Source organism: Solanum dulcamara, chromosome 4, assembly GCF_947179165.1.
Source record: "Solanum dulcamara chromosome 4, daSolDulc1.2, whole genome shotgun sequence".
Taxonomy (NCBI): Eukaryota; Viridiplantae; Streptophyta; class Magnoliopsida; order Solanales; family Solanaceae; genus Solanum; species Solanum dulcamara.
This window is the reverse complement of record NC_077240.1, coordinates 27,980,841-27,999,852: the sequence shown is the minus strand read 5'-3', so window position 1 is coordinate 27,999,852 and position 19,012 is coordinate 27,980,841. Positions and strand designations below refer to the sequence as shown.

The 19,012-nt window shown below is 35.8% G+C and overlaps 1 protein-coding gene across 1 annotated transcript; it reads left to right on the top strand.

Moving 5' to 3' along the window:
* Positions 1-2,457: 2,457 nt before the first annotated feature.
* Positions 2,458-4,435, top strand: LOC129884146 (uncharacterized). The gene is made up of 4 exons (XM_055958494.1): positions 2,458-2,998; positions 3,115-3,218; positions 3,481-3,699; positions 4,022-4,435. Exons 1-4 carry the CDS (start codon positions 2,458-2,460, stop codon positions 4,433-4,435), a joined length of 1,278 nt encoding a protein of 425 aa, XP_055814469.1.
* The last annotated feature ends 14,577 nt before the right edge of the window (positions 4,436-19,012 follow it).

Genomic DNA, 19,012 nt, shown 5'->3' with positions numbered 1-19,012 from the left:
ATACCCCTAAATTAGCAGATACGCGAGTTTTCTGCCTGAACTATCATCAAATGTTTATCAAAAAATATCTCGACGTTAAATAGATCAAGTATCTACATACAATCGCGTGTGTGACAACTCATTTTCTCATAAAATTTCGTCCACCTGGCATATGTAATTACAACTATATGAGCTAATCCATTAATTTCTGCTGCAAGGGCTAGTTAAATTGGAAAAATTACTTAAATACACAATCTATTTTACCATATTCTCTAAATTACACTTTACGCGATTTATCGGGATGTCGGATACATCACTTTACGTGATGTATCAGTCAGATACATCACTTACTTGGTGTATAGGGACGTCGGATGCATCACTTTACGTGATGTATCAGCGGATACTTCACTTTACGTGATTTATCAGGACATACGTGATGTATCTGGATTCCACCAAATTTAAGGGATTTTTGTAATTTGAAAAAGAGTAGGGATAAAATGTAATTAACTCTTAACACTATGAAATTTGTATAATCCCTATAATTAAATTTTCTTCTTAATTTTTGCACCCTTCTTCTTTTTCATTGGTCATATTTTTTTTTATTTCTACAAAATAAGGGTGAATGTCTTTTATAAATGTCGACGGCTCACAACGATAAGAACATCAACAAGAAATCGTCATTTGAAACGGCTTTATGCAGCAAATTCCATACGCACACAAAAAAAGACCAGTAAAAGAGAGATTAAGCAAAGAAGAAGGTGATGGTCAAAATCACCAAATCACTTTTTCAATCGATAAAAGGTCCTAACTTTTAAACAAAATATTAATCCTTTTAACTTCTAACCTAACAACTAATTTAACATTTGTCTAAATATTAGTCGAGGTGTGTTTCGATAAATATTTTGGTGATAGTTCAGATAGAAAACTCGCACACCTGATATAATAGTTCAGGTAGAAAATTACACCTGGTAATTCTATGAAACTCAAACATTCAGAATACTTGAGGTGTGTCATTCACTCTAATTAATTATACAAAATGATGGCCTATTGTTAAGCTGTGTAGAGCTCTAAAATTAATGTGAATATAGAAAAAAATTAAAAATCAGACGGTAACATATATTTAATTAAGTAATATTATTTGGGAAATCTTAGTCGCTCAATTGGTTGACTATCTGAATTTTTGCCTTGTTGGTGATGGTTCGATTTCTCACCTTGTAATTCTCTTCCTATAGTTTTGTGTTTAGATGATCAACAAACCATGAGACATAATAGAGGAATCAGGTCGCGTCAACTTCAACTGATTCCTGTCGAAATGCAAGCTAGCTGTAATGCTGACAAGGTTGGTGAGAAGGTGTTTGCCGACTTTTGCAAACTGTGTACTGCTGCACCAATGAGAGATACTGAGGTTTCTCTCATAGAAATAATTAAAAGGAAACCTTTTCACAAACAAAAAATGTGTTTTTTGAGATCAACAAAAGTGTATATATCAAGATTTTCTCTCAAGGAGCAACATACAATATTTGCACTTAAGGGACCTGATCAAGCACGTCTAGTAGAGTCTTCTCTTTAAGTGTTATTGTATTTGAGGTTGTAATCATTATAAGATCATCTTTTGATTTATAAAGAAACATTGATCAAACAAGTGTATTTGTAGTGCTTGTTTCTAGGTTAAGTGTCAACCTTGAATCAAGTTGTTAAAGTCTACATCAATTAAGGGTAATTTGTGTAGTGAAAAATTGTCATATTGCTTAGGCTCTAAGTCTTGTGATAGTGTATTGCAAGCAAAGGGATGAAGAGGGTTAGTATCTAGTTACGTAGGTTGTAATAGATATTTTTGTTTTTGCATCTAGTGAAGATTGGTTGGGAAATCTTGTGGAACAGGTCGTGGTTGTTTCTCTCTTGAGCAAGGAGTTTTTTCACATAAAACTCTTGTCTTGTTTGTTACTTGCATTCGCTGTTCATTTCTTGATTACTCTATTTTGGGACCTGGTCCCATAGTATAATGGACGCATACATTCCAACATTTGGTATTAGAGCAGGTCTCTTTAATCGGCTAACACCTAGAGAGATTTCTATGAAAGAATGGCAGCTCCACTAAATTTGGAAGAAGGATAATCATCAACGAGACCACCTCATTTCAATGGCCAATTCTATAGCTGGTGGAAAACTCGTATGCATGATTTCCTAATGGCGGAAGATAGTGAATTATGGGACATTATTCTTGATGGACCTTTCATTCCCACTATTGAACTGAAGGAAAGAAAGGTCACTAAGGTGGTTCCTAAAACAAGGAAATGGTACAGTGAAGCTGACAGAAAGAAGATCAAGAAAAACTACAAGGCTAAAAAACTTCTTGTATGTGGCATTGAAGCTGAGGAGTACAATAGGATCTTAGCATGTGAGTCAGCTAAAGAGATTTAGGACTGTTTGAAGAATGCACATGAAGGAACTGAGCAAGTCAAAGAATCTAAAGTTGACATGGTAACTACTCAGTATGAAAATTTTGTTATGAAAGAAGGAGAGACCATTCATGAAATGTACACCAGATTTTCTTCTATAACAAATGAACTGAGGTGCTTGGGTGAACACATCAGTCAAACAAAGCAAGTCAGAAAGGTTTTAAGAGCTCTTCCAAAGTCATGGGAAAGCAAAGTGGATGCTATCACTAAAGCCAAGGATTTGAAGACACTTACCATGGATGTACTTATTGGTAACTTGCAGACTCACGAGATAAATAAGCAGTATGATGGTTGCAAAAAGGACAATAATAAAGACAAGTCCTTATCTTTGAAGTCTGATCAAAGTGATGATGATGAGGAAGAGGAAGATAAGGATATGGCCTATCTACCTCACATGTTTCGGAAAATTATGAGGAAGCATGACAGATTCAGAAAGAAGGGAAGCTTTGGACGAAATCCAAATGGTGTTGAACTTTGTCACAGATGCGGAAAGCCAGGGCATTTTATCGGAGAGTTCTCTATGAACAAAGCTGAACACAAAAAATATACCAAACCTGCAGGTGACAGACAGGGGACTAGGTCCATGACAAATTTAGAAAAAAGGCAGCAACAGATCTTGTGGTGACAAAGGCACTTGCTGTCTAGGGAAATTACTCAAGTGAATCTGATAAGTCAGAACACCCTGATGATGCATCTATGCTGGCAATGAAGAATGATGATGAAGTCTACAACACACTCTTCGCTTGCATGGCAAAATCTGATGATGAATCTGAAGATGAGGTAACCCTACTTGATCTTAAAGAAAATCTTGATATTTACTCTGTCAAGAAACTAAAAAAGTTAGCATGTGTGTTGATTGACTCTTTGTGTGAGTTGACTGCTGAAAAGGATTTTCTAAACAATAGCATTGACATTTTTCAAGATGAGAAAACTACTTTAGCCCTTCAAATATCAGTTCTAGAAGAAAAAATTTCTTGAGTTAGAGACTGAAAAAACTAAACTCATGAATATGTTTAATGTAAGTTCCAACTCATGAGAAAAGTTGAAAGAGAAGTCAAGCAATATTGAGCTGGATCTTGAGGAAAGACTAAAAGATTCAGAGCTGAAACTGTTTATGTTTCTAGAACAAAATGCTCAACTGGAAAGGGATCTGGTCAAGCTCAAGAATGATCTACGTGAGTCACTTAAGTGGACTACATCCTCCAAAATACTGGATGACATGACCAGTGAAAAGGATAACAATGGGAAGGGCCTAGGCTATGTAAACATGATAGATCCCCCATTTAATCCTCATAGCAAGTATGTGTCTGTGTCAGATAATCTATTGTGTTTTCACTGTGGAAGAAATAATCATCTTAAGAAGGACTGTGAGATTCTGAAAACGATGTTTGAAAATTAGTCAAAGTATGTTAATAACAAGAAATTAGTGAAAAAGGGATCAGGTTCAAGAATTAAAAAATCACGAAAAGATTTGCCCTCTTGGACCAAGAAGTCTTTGATAACACCCTTGTCTGTCTTTTAGGAGCTCAAATTAAAATGGGTTCCTAAAACTAACAAGTGATCTCACTTGCAAGAACAATCAGGAGGAAGCAGTGAGTGGTGGTTTATGGATAGTGGATACTCCAAGCACATGGACTGGAAGGACTGAAAACTTCCTCTCTCTTAAAGTACTACAAGGTGGTAGTGTTTCATTTGGTAATGGAAAACAGAGCTACATTCTGGGGATTGGTAGAATCGAAAAATCCTTAGAACACTCTATTGAAGATGTCTATTATGTAAATGGGTTGAAATATAATCTATTGAGTGTGTCGCAAATCTGTGATAAAGGGAAAGAAGTCAAGTTCTTGTCAGAGAAGTGTTTGGTTACAAATCTATCTACAAATAAGGTGATTCTTACAGCCAGGAGATGCAAAAATATGTACGTGGCTGATCTCAGTTCTACTCAAAGTGACAATCTGACATGTCTTAAGGTTCAGGATGAAAATAATGATTTATGAGACAGAAGATTGGGACATGTGAGTACATCCTTTCTCAACAAACTTATTGCTAGGGACCTGGTTCGTGGACTTCCCAAGATGACATTTGGGGAAAACAAAGTTTTTGATGCATGTGTTAAAGAAAAGCAGACTAAAATCTCCTTTAAGTCCAAAAAGTAAATGAGCACTTCCAGACCACTTGAACTCATACACATGGATCTCTGTGGTCCCGTAAAGATCCAAAGCAGAGGTGGAAAGAAGTACATCTTTTTGATTATGGATGATTTTTCAATGTTTACATGGACAATATTTTTGAGATCTAAGGATAAGGTAGTTGATGTATTAATTATCTTTGCCAAGATGATTCAAACAAAGATGAACTGGAAGAAAGCTAGGATCTGGTCAGATCATGGGACAGAGTTTGAAAACTCCAAAGTTGAATATTTTTGTTCAAGTGAAGGAATTCATCACAACTTTTCATCCCCAAGAACCCCACAACAAAATGGAGTGATAGAAATAAAGAATCGAACACTAGTGAAGATTGATAGAACTATATTAATAGACTCTTGCCTTCCAAAAAACTTCTGGGATGAAGCTGTTAACATAGCATGTTATGTTACCAACAAATGTTTAATTAGGTCCCTCATCAGCAAAACACCATATGAGCTTATGTTCAATCGAAAGCCTATGGTAAGTCACCTTAGAGCTTTTGGATGTACGTGCTTCGTTCTTAACAATGAAAAGGATGATCTGGGAAATTTTGATGCCAAGAGTGATGAATGGGTGTTTGTGGGATACTCGTCTTCAAGCAAGGCATATAGAATTTACAATAAAAGAACTCTTTGTATTGAAGAAAGTGTGCATGATCTTTGATGAATCTGGGAGCATTGAAAATCTGAATGATAAAGACGACTCAGAAATAGAAGAACTCCTACAAGAGCAAAGAGATAGTGTTTTAGATGATTCATTAGAAGCTCCATCTCAGGGTGAGGAAGACAACAAGGATGATGATGAGTGCAAGGAACCAGTTCTGGAACTTGGTTCATCCTCAATCACTCAAGAAACCAGTCAGGAGCATCCAGAACCTACTAATAAAACTAATGAAGAAAATGGAGCAGGTGATACGAAAAATTCTCAACAAGCGTTAAGACATTCAGGATGGAAGCCTCAGTCATCTCATCCTCTGGACAATCTGATTTCTCCATTGGATTTTGGAATCCATACCAGATCTAAGACTAGAAATCTGATGACCTTCTTAGCATTTCTCTCAGCCATTGAACCTAAAAATATCAAAGAGGCCATACGTGATGCTGATTGGGTAAACTCAATGCAAGATGAACTGCACCAGTTCAGAAGAAGCTAAATGTGGCACCTAGTCCCTAGACCTTCTGATAGAACCATCATAGGGACCAGGTGGGTGTTCAGGAATAAGTTGGATGAAAATAGAGTGATTACTAGGAAAAAATCAAGGTTAGAAGTTCAAGTCTACAATCAAGAAGAAGGGATATACTACGATAAGACTTTTGCTCCTGTTGCAAGAATGAAAGCCATCAGAATCCTCATTACCTTTGCAGCATATATGGAGTTCAAATTATCTCAGATGGATGTTAAGAGTGCCTTCCTAAATAGACATCTCAAGGAAGAAGTTTATGTGAAACAATCACTTGGGTTTGAAGACATTGATTATCCAAATCATGTAATGAAAAGACCCTATGTTGATTGAAGCAAGCTCCCAGAGCATGGTATGAATAACTCTCAGGGTTTCTATTAGATCATGGTTTCAAAAAAGGGAAAATTGATAACACTCTCTTCTTGAAATTGAGAGGAAAAAATCTGTTGATAGTTCAAGTTTATGCAGATGATATAATATTTGGAGCTACAATAGATTCACTGAGCAAAGAGTTTGCAGATATGATGAAAAATGAATCTGAAATGAGCATAATGGGAGAACTCAACTTCTTCCTTGGATTACAAATTAGACAACCTCCAAGAGGCACGTATATATGTCAAGAGAAGTATATTAAGGAGCTAGTGAAGAAGTATCCCATGTTAGATGCAAAACTCATAGATACACATATGGGAACCAGTTCAAAGAAAAACTCAGATGATCTTGGTCCCAAGGTAAATGAGACTATATATAGGGGTATTATTGGGTCACTTTTGTATCTTACAGCAAGCAGGCCTGATATTTTGTTTAGTGTGGGGATGTGTGCAACATTTTGGGCTTATCCTAAGAAATCTCATCTCAAGGCTGCAAAAAGAATTTTGAGATATTTGAAAGGAATAGAAGGGTTGGTTCTATACTATCCTGGTGGTGACACATTCAACTTGGTTACAGATGTAGATTTTGCAGGGTACCTGGTTGATAAAAAAAGTACTTCAGGCATGGCGCATTTCCTAAGATCTTCACTAATCTCTTGGGGTACAAAGAAATAAAATTTTGTGGCTCTTTCTACAACAGAAGTAGAATATATAGTGACAGCTGCCTGTTGCTCTCAATACTATGGATCAAGCAACTATTAGAAGAATTTGGGTTGTCACTGACACCATTCCACTATTATGTGATAACACAAGTGCTCTCAACATGGCCAAAAATCTTATTCAACACAAAAGGACCAAACATATTGATGTGAGACATCACTTTCTCAGAGACATTGTTGAAAAAGGGAATGTTTGTGTAAAGTTTTGCAAAATAGAAAATCAAATTGCTGACATCTTCACCAAAGCCTAAGGTCGAGAACAATTTGAGAAAAATCATTTGAAATTGGGATTGATTAAATTGAACTGATTCTTCAGTTGTCCCCTGTTGGCTTGATTTCGAATACAGGTATCCAAGTTTGGACACATCAAGTGTAACTAAAGCTCAATATTTGTACCATTGCAGGTATACACACTCAGCTGGATCACTGAGATGGAAATTGAATAATGGATTGACTGAATGGCTTGCACTCGACACTTGAGAGGGACCAGGGCCGTTCTCAGAGGTTAGTATTCATTTTACTACTATTTTGAAATGCTTGTAGGAACCGTCTAAATAGACATATGTCACTCATACTATCTCTGAACCATTGTCTTTTCACTCTGGAACCTCAATAGACACCTACTCATAGGGACCCGACATAACTTTTCATCCTCTTTAAAACCCATACTCAATCTTTTTAAAAATTATTTCACTCAAAGCCTTCTCTCTCTAAAAAAACAAATTCTACGGCTCTTCATTTTTCATCTTCATCTTTGAATTCCTCAACAATGTCTCAACTCTCTACTCCATCCGAGAAAATTCCTTCATCAGATGCAGAAACACCCTCATCTCACAAAATCGATACTTCACCATCCACTCATATACACTCTCCTTTTAAGTTTGATGAGTTGAAACTCACTGAGAGTGCTATTAATCCTTTTGCAGACCTAGATCTCATCCATGTTATCTCTACATTTCCTCTCCTTCTTCCTCCCTAAAAGAAAATCACTCCATTCCTTCGAACAAAAGGGAGTCCTCTGAAGTTCCTCAAACCTTGTCTATTGAAAACCAACCATCCTCTTCTCAACCTGGTCCCGTGTCCTCTTCCATGTCCGAAAGACTTTTTGAAGGAGATATCCCTGAAGAAAAGGGGACTGAGTCTAACATCCTGGCAGCGGGAGATGAGTGGGTGGTTGACAGTCTAAACGAAATGAGAAGTGATAGTTTCAAACTTCCCTTTTCTGATGTTAAAGAAAAATCACTAGACTTGCCTCTAGTTCTCACTTCTCTTGTATTTGATCAAATGCCTGTGAATATTGTAAAGCTTGTGAGTGTTGATGAGAATCCAGAAGAAGATATTGATGATGATGAACCTTTGATATTGAGGGCTCGGTGAAAAGGGGAAAAGGAAAAAAGAAGGATGAGATCATCACTATTAAGAGTTCCAAAATTATCGAAAAGGCAAAGAAGAAGATTAATAAAGGGAAGAAAGTAGTTGTGGAATCTGGGAAATCTGAAAGAATTATCCTACAAGAGGTGCTCACCGAAAATTATTAAGTGATGCAATGGCTGCAAACAAGTCCAAAACAGTAAAGAAGAAGGTCGCAGTCAGTGATTAAGAAGGAAGACATTCCAACTAAAAAACGGATTGATGTTTCTAAAGAAAAGGATAGGAGTAAAACCGAGTCAGATACTGTGATTGCCAAAATTAAGAAAGGAAGTCAAGTGTGGTCAAGAAGAGTGTCAAAGGTGCACAAGTTGACAAAAAGGATATCAAAGGTGGGAGTAAAAGAAAAAGGAAGGAACCTGCTCCAACCAAGGGACCAGGTTCAATAAGAAAAAAGTCAAAGGTAGAAAAAGGGTTGAACAAATAAGAAAGAATTCAAGTTCTTGAGAAACAAAAAGTGTTGAGTGGTCGAGTGTTTGATCTTGAGGCTAGAGGTAAACCTGGGATGAGTGATCTAGTGGATGCTTTAAAGACACAATGATGGTCGCATCTGTTTGAGTGGCTTGCTCCCACTCTCTATGAAGGTGAAGTGCGTGAGTTATACTACAATTTGGAATTCACTAATAATGGTGGTTTCGATTCTATAGTGAAGGGTATCAGCATTCATCTAATAGAGGAAATCCTGGGGAGGATTTTGGATGTAGACCGCGTGGGAATCAATTCAGTAGGTGGAAGGGAACCTACAAAGAAATTTGTTCAAGAGGCTGGCGAACTTTCTAATTCTGAACTGTGCAGGGGTGCCTAAGAAATTCCTAAAGGGACTATACCAACTCTACTTCGAGTTCATCAACAAAGTGCTGGTTTCCAGGTCTGAAAAGCACACTATTGCCTCTTCTGCTGATTTGTTCTTAATGGAAAGTCTCAATAAATTGGATCCATTGAACTTACCTGCTCTAATGATGGAGCATATCATCAAGGTAATGACTGTGAGGGATGGAAAGCACAGGTTGACATATGGTTAGTTGCTGAACAAAGTCTTTGATCACTTTGGAGTAAACCTAGGCAAGGGAATACCTGAAACTAGGGGTGTACATGGATCGGGTTGGTTCAGATTTTTTACAAACCAAACCATTTGTCTCGGGTTATTAAATTTATAAACCAAACCAAACCAATAAAAGTCGGGTTTTTCGATATCAATTTTTCTCGGGTTTTTTGGGTTTTCGAGTTTTTTCGAATTTTCGGGTTTTTCATAGTATCTAATAAAAAGCACAGAGCAGTGCTTCTTAAAAAGAGTTCTACTACAAAATATCAACATATAAGATGGACGCAAAACATTGTTTGAAGTTTTAACTTTATAATATAACTTTATAAGATGGTTTTTTTTTGTATATTATTTAGATGAACTTCTCAAGTCCAAATCTAAATGTAAGAAAGAAAACAAAAATTATGAAAAAATTTTAAAAAATATTTATAAATTACATTTTAATAAATATTTATAAATTACATTTTAATAAATATTTTTATGTATAACATAATTTTAAAATAGTATATCTATAATCGGGTCGGTTTGGGTTCGGTTTGACTTTTTTTAGTTAAAACCAAACCAACCCTATAATGGCCGGATTTTTTTTCCAAACACCAAACCAAGTCAAACCAAACCACTAGTCGGGTTTTTTTTCCAGTTTGATTCAGTTTGTCGGTTTGGTGCGGTTTATCGATTTGCCCTATACATCCCTACCTGGAACTATCAAATAGGCCTTCTCACAAACTACCTTGGTAGAATGTGAATGCATGGAAGGGAGAGCTGGCAACAAGGCAAAGTCTCAAATTTTAGACTTGCTTGATCAGCAAGAGAGGTTGAAACACCAAGTGGAAGAGATGACTGTGCTACTGGCCAGCCGAGATGCTGAGATTGCTAGATTGAACACCCAATTGCTGCAAGCCCAGAATGAAGGACCAGGTTCGAGTGAGATATTGAGACTCCAAGGGGAGAATGAAAAGTTGAGTGTTGAGGTGAAGGGTCTCACTCAACAACTCCTACAGGCGCATGCAGACTCCAATCCTCGAATGACTCTCCTACTCTAGTCTCTTGCCCCTAAACCTCCTTCCCCTTAATGTTCTCCCGTTCTATCTTTTTGTTTCATTTCTTTTGATCCTTTGTGGCTAGTCCTCAGTCGTACTACTTCCTATTTTATTTCTTAATTTGTATTATGTAATACTCTCTTTTTGTTGAAATGAAACTGTTGAGTCTCTCCCTATTTGATTGTTATTTTAAGTGACTCTGATTGTGTTATGGTTGCCCAAGCGGCAGTGAGCTTATGTTTTACTCTGTATCCTTATTTGGTTTACTGTGTTTTGTTTTAATGATGCCAAAAAGGGGGAGATGTGTTGAGGGATATGGTTTAGGGGGAATCTAAGATTAAGGGGGAAAGGAAGCTATGATTAAGGGGGAACAGGATGAAGGATCTGGAGGGATCTGGTTCCAGGAGGAAGCTTATGATTAAGGGGGAGCATGATGATGGATCTTGTGCAAGAAGAATCAATACTATCCATGGTTTTTCATCATCAGAGAGGGGGAAAATGTAGTTTTGTGTTTTGATGATCAACAAACCATAGGCCCTGATAGAGGAATCAACTCGCGTCAACTTCAACTGATTCTTGACGAAATGCAAGCCAACTGTAATGCTAAAAAGATTGGTGAAAAGATGTCTGTCGGCTCTGGAAACTCTGTACTGCTGCACCAATGAGAGATACCGAGGTTTCTCTCATTGAAGAAATTAAAAGGAAACCTTTTCACAAACAAAAGGTGTGTTTTTTGAGATCAACAAAAGTGAATCTATCAAGATTTCTCTCAAGTAGCAACATACAATATTTTTCCTTAAGGGACCTGATCAAGCACTTCTAGTAGAGTCTTCTCTTTAAGTGTTATTGTATTTGAGGTTGTAATCATTGTAAGATCAGTTTCTGATTTATAAAGAAACATTGATCAGACAGGTGTATTTGTAGTGCTTGTTTCCAGGTTAAGTGTCAACCTTGAATCAAGTTGTTAAAGTCTACATCAACTAAGGGTAGTTTGTGTAGTGGCAATTGTCATATTACTTAGGCTTTAAGTCTTGTGATAGTGTACTGCAAGCAAAGGGATGAAGAGGGTTAGTATCTAGTTACATAGATTGTAATAAATATCTTTGCTCTTGCATCTAGTGAAGATTGATTGAGAAATCCTGTTGAACAGATCGTGGTTGTTTCTCTCTTGAGCAAGGAGTTTTTTCACGTAAAACTCTTATCTTTTTTATTACTTGCATTCGCTGTTCATTTCTTCATTACTCTATTTTAGGACTTGGTCTCATAGTATAGTGGACGCATACATTCCAACACTTCCTATTTCTCTTCCCCCCGCCCAATTAAAAAAAATAACATTATTTAAAAAATTCAATAACAATTAGTTAATTAGCTATTTGAAATTTATGTGAAATTTTGATTGCCCTCCTCATCCCCATAAACATAGTAAGCTAGTTTATAATTTATTAACGACCCAAACTAGTCAATGCAATAGGTCAACTCTTCCAAATAAGTATTCAATCAAACTTTTTCTCAATTCGGCGTAATCATGACATTATGGGAAAATAGGTAATTTTTGTCATATTTCTTCCCCATGACACGTTCGATACATTTACTATATTAGTTTCCAATATGATATCTCAAATATGGAAAAATATCAATCTAAACTCACGTAGAACTGCATTTCACCCTGCCCCACATCCGTATAGTCTAAAATCTACAACGCTTCGCATAGCTTAAAACCTGCACTGCACCACCTCGCCTCATTTGCCATCTCTAAGAAAAAAAGTTTAAAATTTCTCTTGTGCTGTTCGAAATTGCTCACTTTCACTTTTGTCCATTAAATGCTCTTGCAATTAGCAAATCATATTGGATCCTCCCTTGCTATATTGCGAAGCTTCAATGTGAAATTAGTGGATGGGCTTTTTTACCCCTCAATTTTATTTTTTTACTCTAGTTTAAAATTATCCTTGACAATGAAGCTCGTTATAGTCAAGGAAAACGGAACTTTTTCCTAACAATAATGTCATATACGGAAAAAGGTCAAATGTACTCCTGTACTCTAAGAAAAGAGTTATATTTGCCCTTCGTCATACTTTTTTGATATATTTATCCCTAACATCCAACTTTAGACACATATTTATCCTTGGACTGTTAAGTGTTATGTCCCCCACTTTTATCATTCTACGTGGCGCCTACATGGCATGCCTACAGGGATATATATATTTATTCCATTTAAAATTTCCTCCGAATTTAATTATTATACTCACCCATTAAACCAATTAAACCCATAAAACCCAACTCCTAATTAATACTTTCAATCTCACTTTCCTAGAGAAAACCACAACATTGTTAAATTCAAAAGTTCAAGATAAAAAATATTTGATGCTTCTTCATTTTCCATTATTTTTGAGTCATTTTTTAATGAAAAAATTAGTACTACTTTTTTGGGGGTTTTTGATTTATTGTGGCTAACAAAGTTGTGATGTTGAGATGAGAAGAGTTCTGAATAAATACACAAATCTTTGTTTTGATAGCACTGCATAAATTTTCTTTCTCTTTATATGTGTATTCATTCTTATATCATTATAAAAGCCAAAAACAAATTGTGATTAAGCGACCCTTTGTGCAAAGCTTCTCTGTTGATCAAAGACATAGATGAGCAGCTTTCTTTCTCTGTCAAAGGATTTTTCTCCGGGGAAAGTGACAGTGAAATAGCATTAGGAGTTGAGTTAGGAGAAAATTTTAGTTTGGAATAAACATATATATATATATATATATATATATATATAGGCGTGTCATGTAGGATGATAAAATGTGGGGGACATGAAACTTAACAATTCAAGGGTAAATATGTGCCTAAAGTTGGATGTTAGGGACAAATTTATCAAAAAAGTATGACGAATGACAAATATAATCCTTTTCTGAGAGTATAACGGTGAATATGACCATTTTCCGTATAATATATTTGATGTAATTTGAATCTACATATCAAATTTAAATTCGAAATCTACACTGCATGCATGTAGAAGTTGTCACGTGAAGGTGATGTTGCATGGATGGGAACATGATAAATCAGATGCTTTTTTGATCAAACTAGCTAATGTTTTGAGTTCTATATGTGTCCTTTTTTGTAAAGTAGGAAAGTATGGTGTATGTTCATTAAAAGACAGAAAGTGGGGCTAATCTCCCACATGGAAGATAAAGTTTTGCTGTTTTCGATTTACTTAAAACAGTACACGGATGGCAATGATGAATGGCTGCCAAACATTATATTATAATAATTTATCCATACTTTATATTACTCTCCATGTCTAAAACCACAAATTAATTTTGAAACAGAGAAAGGGCACATGATATGAATGTTATTTCAGGGTGCACTATGACCCTACCATAATGACTTTCAAATTGTATGTATGTATGTTGAAGTGGCAAGATTTAAGTTTAATGAGTTTAAGATTGGAGTGTTCTGAAAATATCAGGAGTTCAGAATTCATAACTTATACACTATTAGAAATAGAGGTGTTTTTTCATTGCCAACAAATTAATGGGAAATTTATATTATAAAAAATGTTTTTTTCATCCATTTCTCGTCGAACGAGCTTATTGAAAAAATACATGATGAAAATAATTTTTTAATAAAATATTGAGAAGTTTTTTAATTTTTTTCGTGCGAAAATACTATTTTTTTTTCTCACTGATTCAATGAATCAAAATAGCTAAGGGAAATTGTCACTGAACACTGTTCAGTGGAAAATTTTAATGAGAAAATAATAATAATTTAGTAGTGATACTAGCTAAAAAATTCACTTGAAAAACTAGTCAACCAGTTTTTCAAATTTAATAATCCATCTTCAAATATATTTTTTTTAAAAAGCAAAATATATAACTAAATATTATTTTGGATTTTTTTTTAGAAAAGGAAAAAAAAATTCTATGGATAAACAACTTCTTAGTCTTAGCGTCTAGACTTTTTTTTCTTATTTCTCATTCGGTGTCTGATACTCACGTTGAAGTCCAATTAAATTTGGATTTGCGCTGAAAAGTCTCAAATTGGGGTAAAACGCTCCCTAACAAAGATGACTCCATACCTAAGGAAACTCGAACCCGAAACCTCTAGTTAAAGATGAAGGAGTACTTACCACTCCATCACAATCCTTGTTGGTTAGCGTCTAAAATTTACCATGATAGAACTTATTGGGACCGAATTGATAAACCAATCATCTTTTATTAGGAAAAAAAATAAAAAGATCGATGAACTCTCATGTAACACCCCGTGTTATTTTAGCATAGACTAAGTTTGAGGACCATAAGAAAGATTGAGGAAAGTGAGTTGTGCCTTTGTGTACGAGTCAACCTACGAGTCATAGGAACTCCTACGGATCGTAGGAGAAACTCGTAGTGTTGGCATTGAGATTTGAAATCCGGCCAAGTCTAGAAATGAGTCCACGAGTCTATGATGACTTGTAGAGAAGTCGATGACCTGTAGGAATGAGTTGTGGAGTCAAGGTCTAACTTTTGAAAAACATAAGCCTTAGTACTTTGGCTACGAGTCGACAGGACGAACTATAGAGAGGATCATGAGTCGAAGAAACGACTCGTAGAGACCCTTGACACTTAGCCAAAAAATCAAGACGCCAAGTCACTTCTACTAGTGAAGTCGACAATTCATCAAAGAGTCTACGAGTCGTAGCGACTCGTACAAGAGATTCAGAGTCTGAGAATATTAACAGGACGAGAAGGGTCTATGACCCATAACATTTTCTACGATTCGTAGACTTGACTCGTAGAAATATTTATAGACTACAACTTAGTTCTACAACTGGTCTTCTACGATCCGAATAAGTGTCGACGAGTCGTAGAACTGATCCATACATGATCAGAGTCGATTTTTATGAAGGGTATTCGTGTCTTTTCCCACCCTTTTCCAACTAAAACTCTGATATTTTAGGACTAAATTAAGTCCCTTATCAATATCCTAAAAACCTATACTCTCATTAACACTTGATTATTTGAGAGCGAGGATTTGAGGAAAGGAGAAAGACTAGGGTTCAAGTTTTTCAAGCGAGGTCTTTGAGTTCTTGATTGTTCTTTGTTCCAGGTATGTAAGGCTGAACTAAAGTATGGATATTGTTCCTCTATGTGCCCATTATTGTGATAGGTAGATCGTGAATGGATTGAGTCCCCATTAATGCGTTCTTGAGACTTCTTTTTTCTAAAATTTACATGTTTTAATGATTATTAATAAGTTCATGCTTTTCCACGAATGAATTTCCTTGAACATATGATTTCAACTACTTGTTTCATAAATCCTAAGATCATGTTGATTGATATTGAATTGTATATACCTAAGGATTGAGTCTAGAGCCTTGAACTTGTGAATGTATGATTTTGACTGTGATATGAGCATGATGATAGTGTTGAGAAATGATAGTCTGGTATATTTTCATAATTGAACCCAAGTGAATGGTCTTAACTGATTGTTGTCATAAATGATTGTCTAAAATATCTCTTAATCAAAGGATTTGGTAATTGATTGGGTAAGAGGATTGATTGATATAACTGATGAATTGAAAGAGTCTGATAGAGACTTATCGATTTGGTGTTACACCTCAAAATTTCTACGCTAAGATTCGGACCATTCTTCATATGCGTATAGGTTTGAACTTGAAGACTTCAAATTGTATATATGAGTTAGGATCAATTCCTAAGTATTTAAAGTGTAATATATATGATTTAGGGTCATAAGGGATCTCTAAAACCAAGTCAAGTCCAAAGAATTCCTCTTGGCTAAGTTTCCGGATGAGTCCGTATAAGGATAAACTTCAAATAACCATATCTACTAAAATATAACGAATTAGATGGACCATGACCTATATAATTAAAGGTCTTTAAATCTTTTTTCCAACGCCATTAAAATTGTATTTTTCTGAGTCCGGAGTCAAAAGTTATGTTTGGTTGACCAGAGAGGTCCGCGATAGGTCCATATTGCGGACATGCAGCGAACTTTGACAAATTTTTTCCATATTTCATTTTTTGTCGACCAGAAATATGCGCGACACATCCTCGTTGTGGACCTATCTCAGACTTATCCATTTTTTCAGATTTTGTAGGGACATTTTGGGAAAATTACCTATTATATACAACTTGGACGTGTTTTGGATCATATTTTTCAGTCTTTTGCCTCTCCAAAGAACCCTAATCTTCATCCCTTCTCTCTCAAATTATCTCCAACAAAATTAACTCAAACTCAAGGATTCAAGTTTTCCAATGAAGACCTAACATCAAGGTTTCTTCAAAATCCACTCTAAGATATGTAAGGCTACTCAAAACATTGATTGAATTCACCATGTTCCCTACATATTCTTTGAGGTTGAATGTTCATAGGAATTGAGTTTTCTTGATAGATTTATGTCCCAATGAGTTTTTACATCTACTAGCTTGATTTTGTTATGTTGATATTGTTAAGTTGAGAAGTTGATAAATGCTTCATGTCTTCATCCCCATGAGCCCGAATTTATTTTTATGTTACAATATTCTTATGCTATGATTGGGTCTAAGAATTGATTGGTATGAGTTGTTATACATATTTTTGTGATAAACTTAAATATTTTGAGTATCTTAAATTGTTGATTTAGAGTCTTGGAGTCTTGATGATTCCCCAAAAGATTGGTGAAATGAACGAAGAAATGATTGGATAGGATTGAATGTTATCATAAATGCATATCTAAACTACTCTTGAAAGATGTAATTGGGATTGATTGGATAGTATGATTTGTTGAGATGTTGATTGTAATAGAATTGATAAATTGGCAAGGGTCCAAATGAGACTTGTCGATATGATTAAATTGAATTGATTGGATAGAGTTTTATGATCACTGAGTCTTGGGAGGAGTATCGAGCACCGAACTGGGTAAGAGTAAGTAATGACTTAAATCCAATAACTACGTCGTCAAACGTAGGATGAGATTGGACCGTTAAAGTCGGATGTTTCCCAAATTATTGTCCTGATATGATAAGACTTGATTGGTTATGGATCCATGATTGTTGATTCGTTCTTACCCTAGCAAGATATGAACGGATGTGGAAACAACATTGGCTTATTGTACTATCACTGGCTCATAAGTGATGGTTGTCGGATAAGAGAAACTCCCATATAGGTCTTGATAGTACTCTGAGTCAGATTGGGATGGATTGGGTTGAATTGTTTGTGATCGATCTTGTCTAAATTATATATTCTTGTTTAGACTCAGGACATTTTAATTGAGGTACTCCTTCTTCTGAGTTGAGATTACGAGTTGATTTGATCCTACCTTGATGTCTGTTTCATTCGACCATTTTATATACTCGTACATTTTACGTACTGACGTCATTTGGCCTGCATCATTTCATGATGCAGAGACAGGTACTAGAGATCATCAACAAGCGCACCGTTGAGGATCTATTCACTTCCAGCTAGTTGGTGAGTCCTCTCTGTTTTCAAAGGATATTGTAGTTATCTTTTCAGCTTTGAGTTAGTTCTTTTATTTTGACTTGTGGTAGCCATGAACCTTTCATTGGTACCTCTTGGATTGTTGATAGAGCCTTCATAGACTAAAGTGTGGATGATGTTTATTTGTTGCGTTTTGACCAGTTTTATTCTTACTAGTTGTTGATTGGATATGTGGTTGGCCTTTGGCCTTAATTATGAATAGTATTCTTGTGAGTTGAGTCTTTCGCTGATAAAATGTGATTGAATGGAAGTGTGATTGGACCAAGTGATTCGCTTGAAGGCCAGCAGTGGTTGTCGAGTACCGGCCACGTCTAGAGTACCCTCTCAAGGTGTGACATTTGGTTTGATTTGGATTGATTTCTTATGAGCTTTGAGTTTTGGGAGGAGTATCGAGTACCGAATTCAGTAAGAGTAAGTAATAACTCGAATCCAATAACTACGTCGCCAAACGTAGGAGAGCATTGAACTGTTAAGTCGGATGTTTTCTAAATTTTGTCCTGACATGATAAGACTTGATTAGTTTTGGATCCATGATTGTTGATTCGTTCTTAACTTGGCAAGGTAATGGATGGACGTAGCAACAACGTCGGCTTGTTGTACTATCACTGGCTCATAAGTGATGGTTGTCGGATAAGAGAAACTCACATATAGGTCTTGATAGTACTCTGATTAAATTGGAATGGAATGGATTGGATTGGATTGTATACGATGGGTCTTTGTCTAGTCTTATTATTGTTTAGACTTAGGACAATCTTGATTGAGTTGCTCATCTTCCCAATTTGAGATTTATGAGTTGATTTGATTCTACTTTGATGCATGTTTCATTCTGCTACATTACATACTTGTACATTCCATGTATTGACGTCCATTTGGGCGTGCATTATTTCATGATGAAGAGACAGGTACTAGAGATCATCAACAGGTGCATCGTTGAAGATCTATTCGCATTTAGCTATTTGGTGAGTCCTCCCTACTTCCGGAGGATACCACATTTATCTTTCTAGCTTTTGAGTTAGCTTTTCTTCATTTGATTTGAGGTAGCCATGAACCTATCATTGGCACCATTTAAACAGTTGATAAAGGCCTCATAGACTAGATTGTCGATTAGTTTTGTTATTGTCTAGTTTCATTCATACTAGT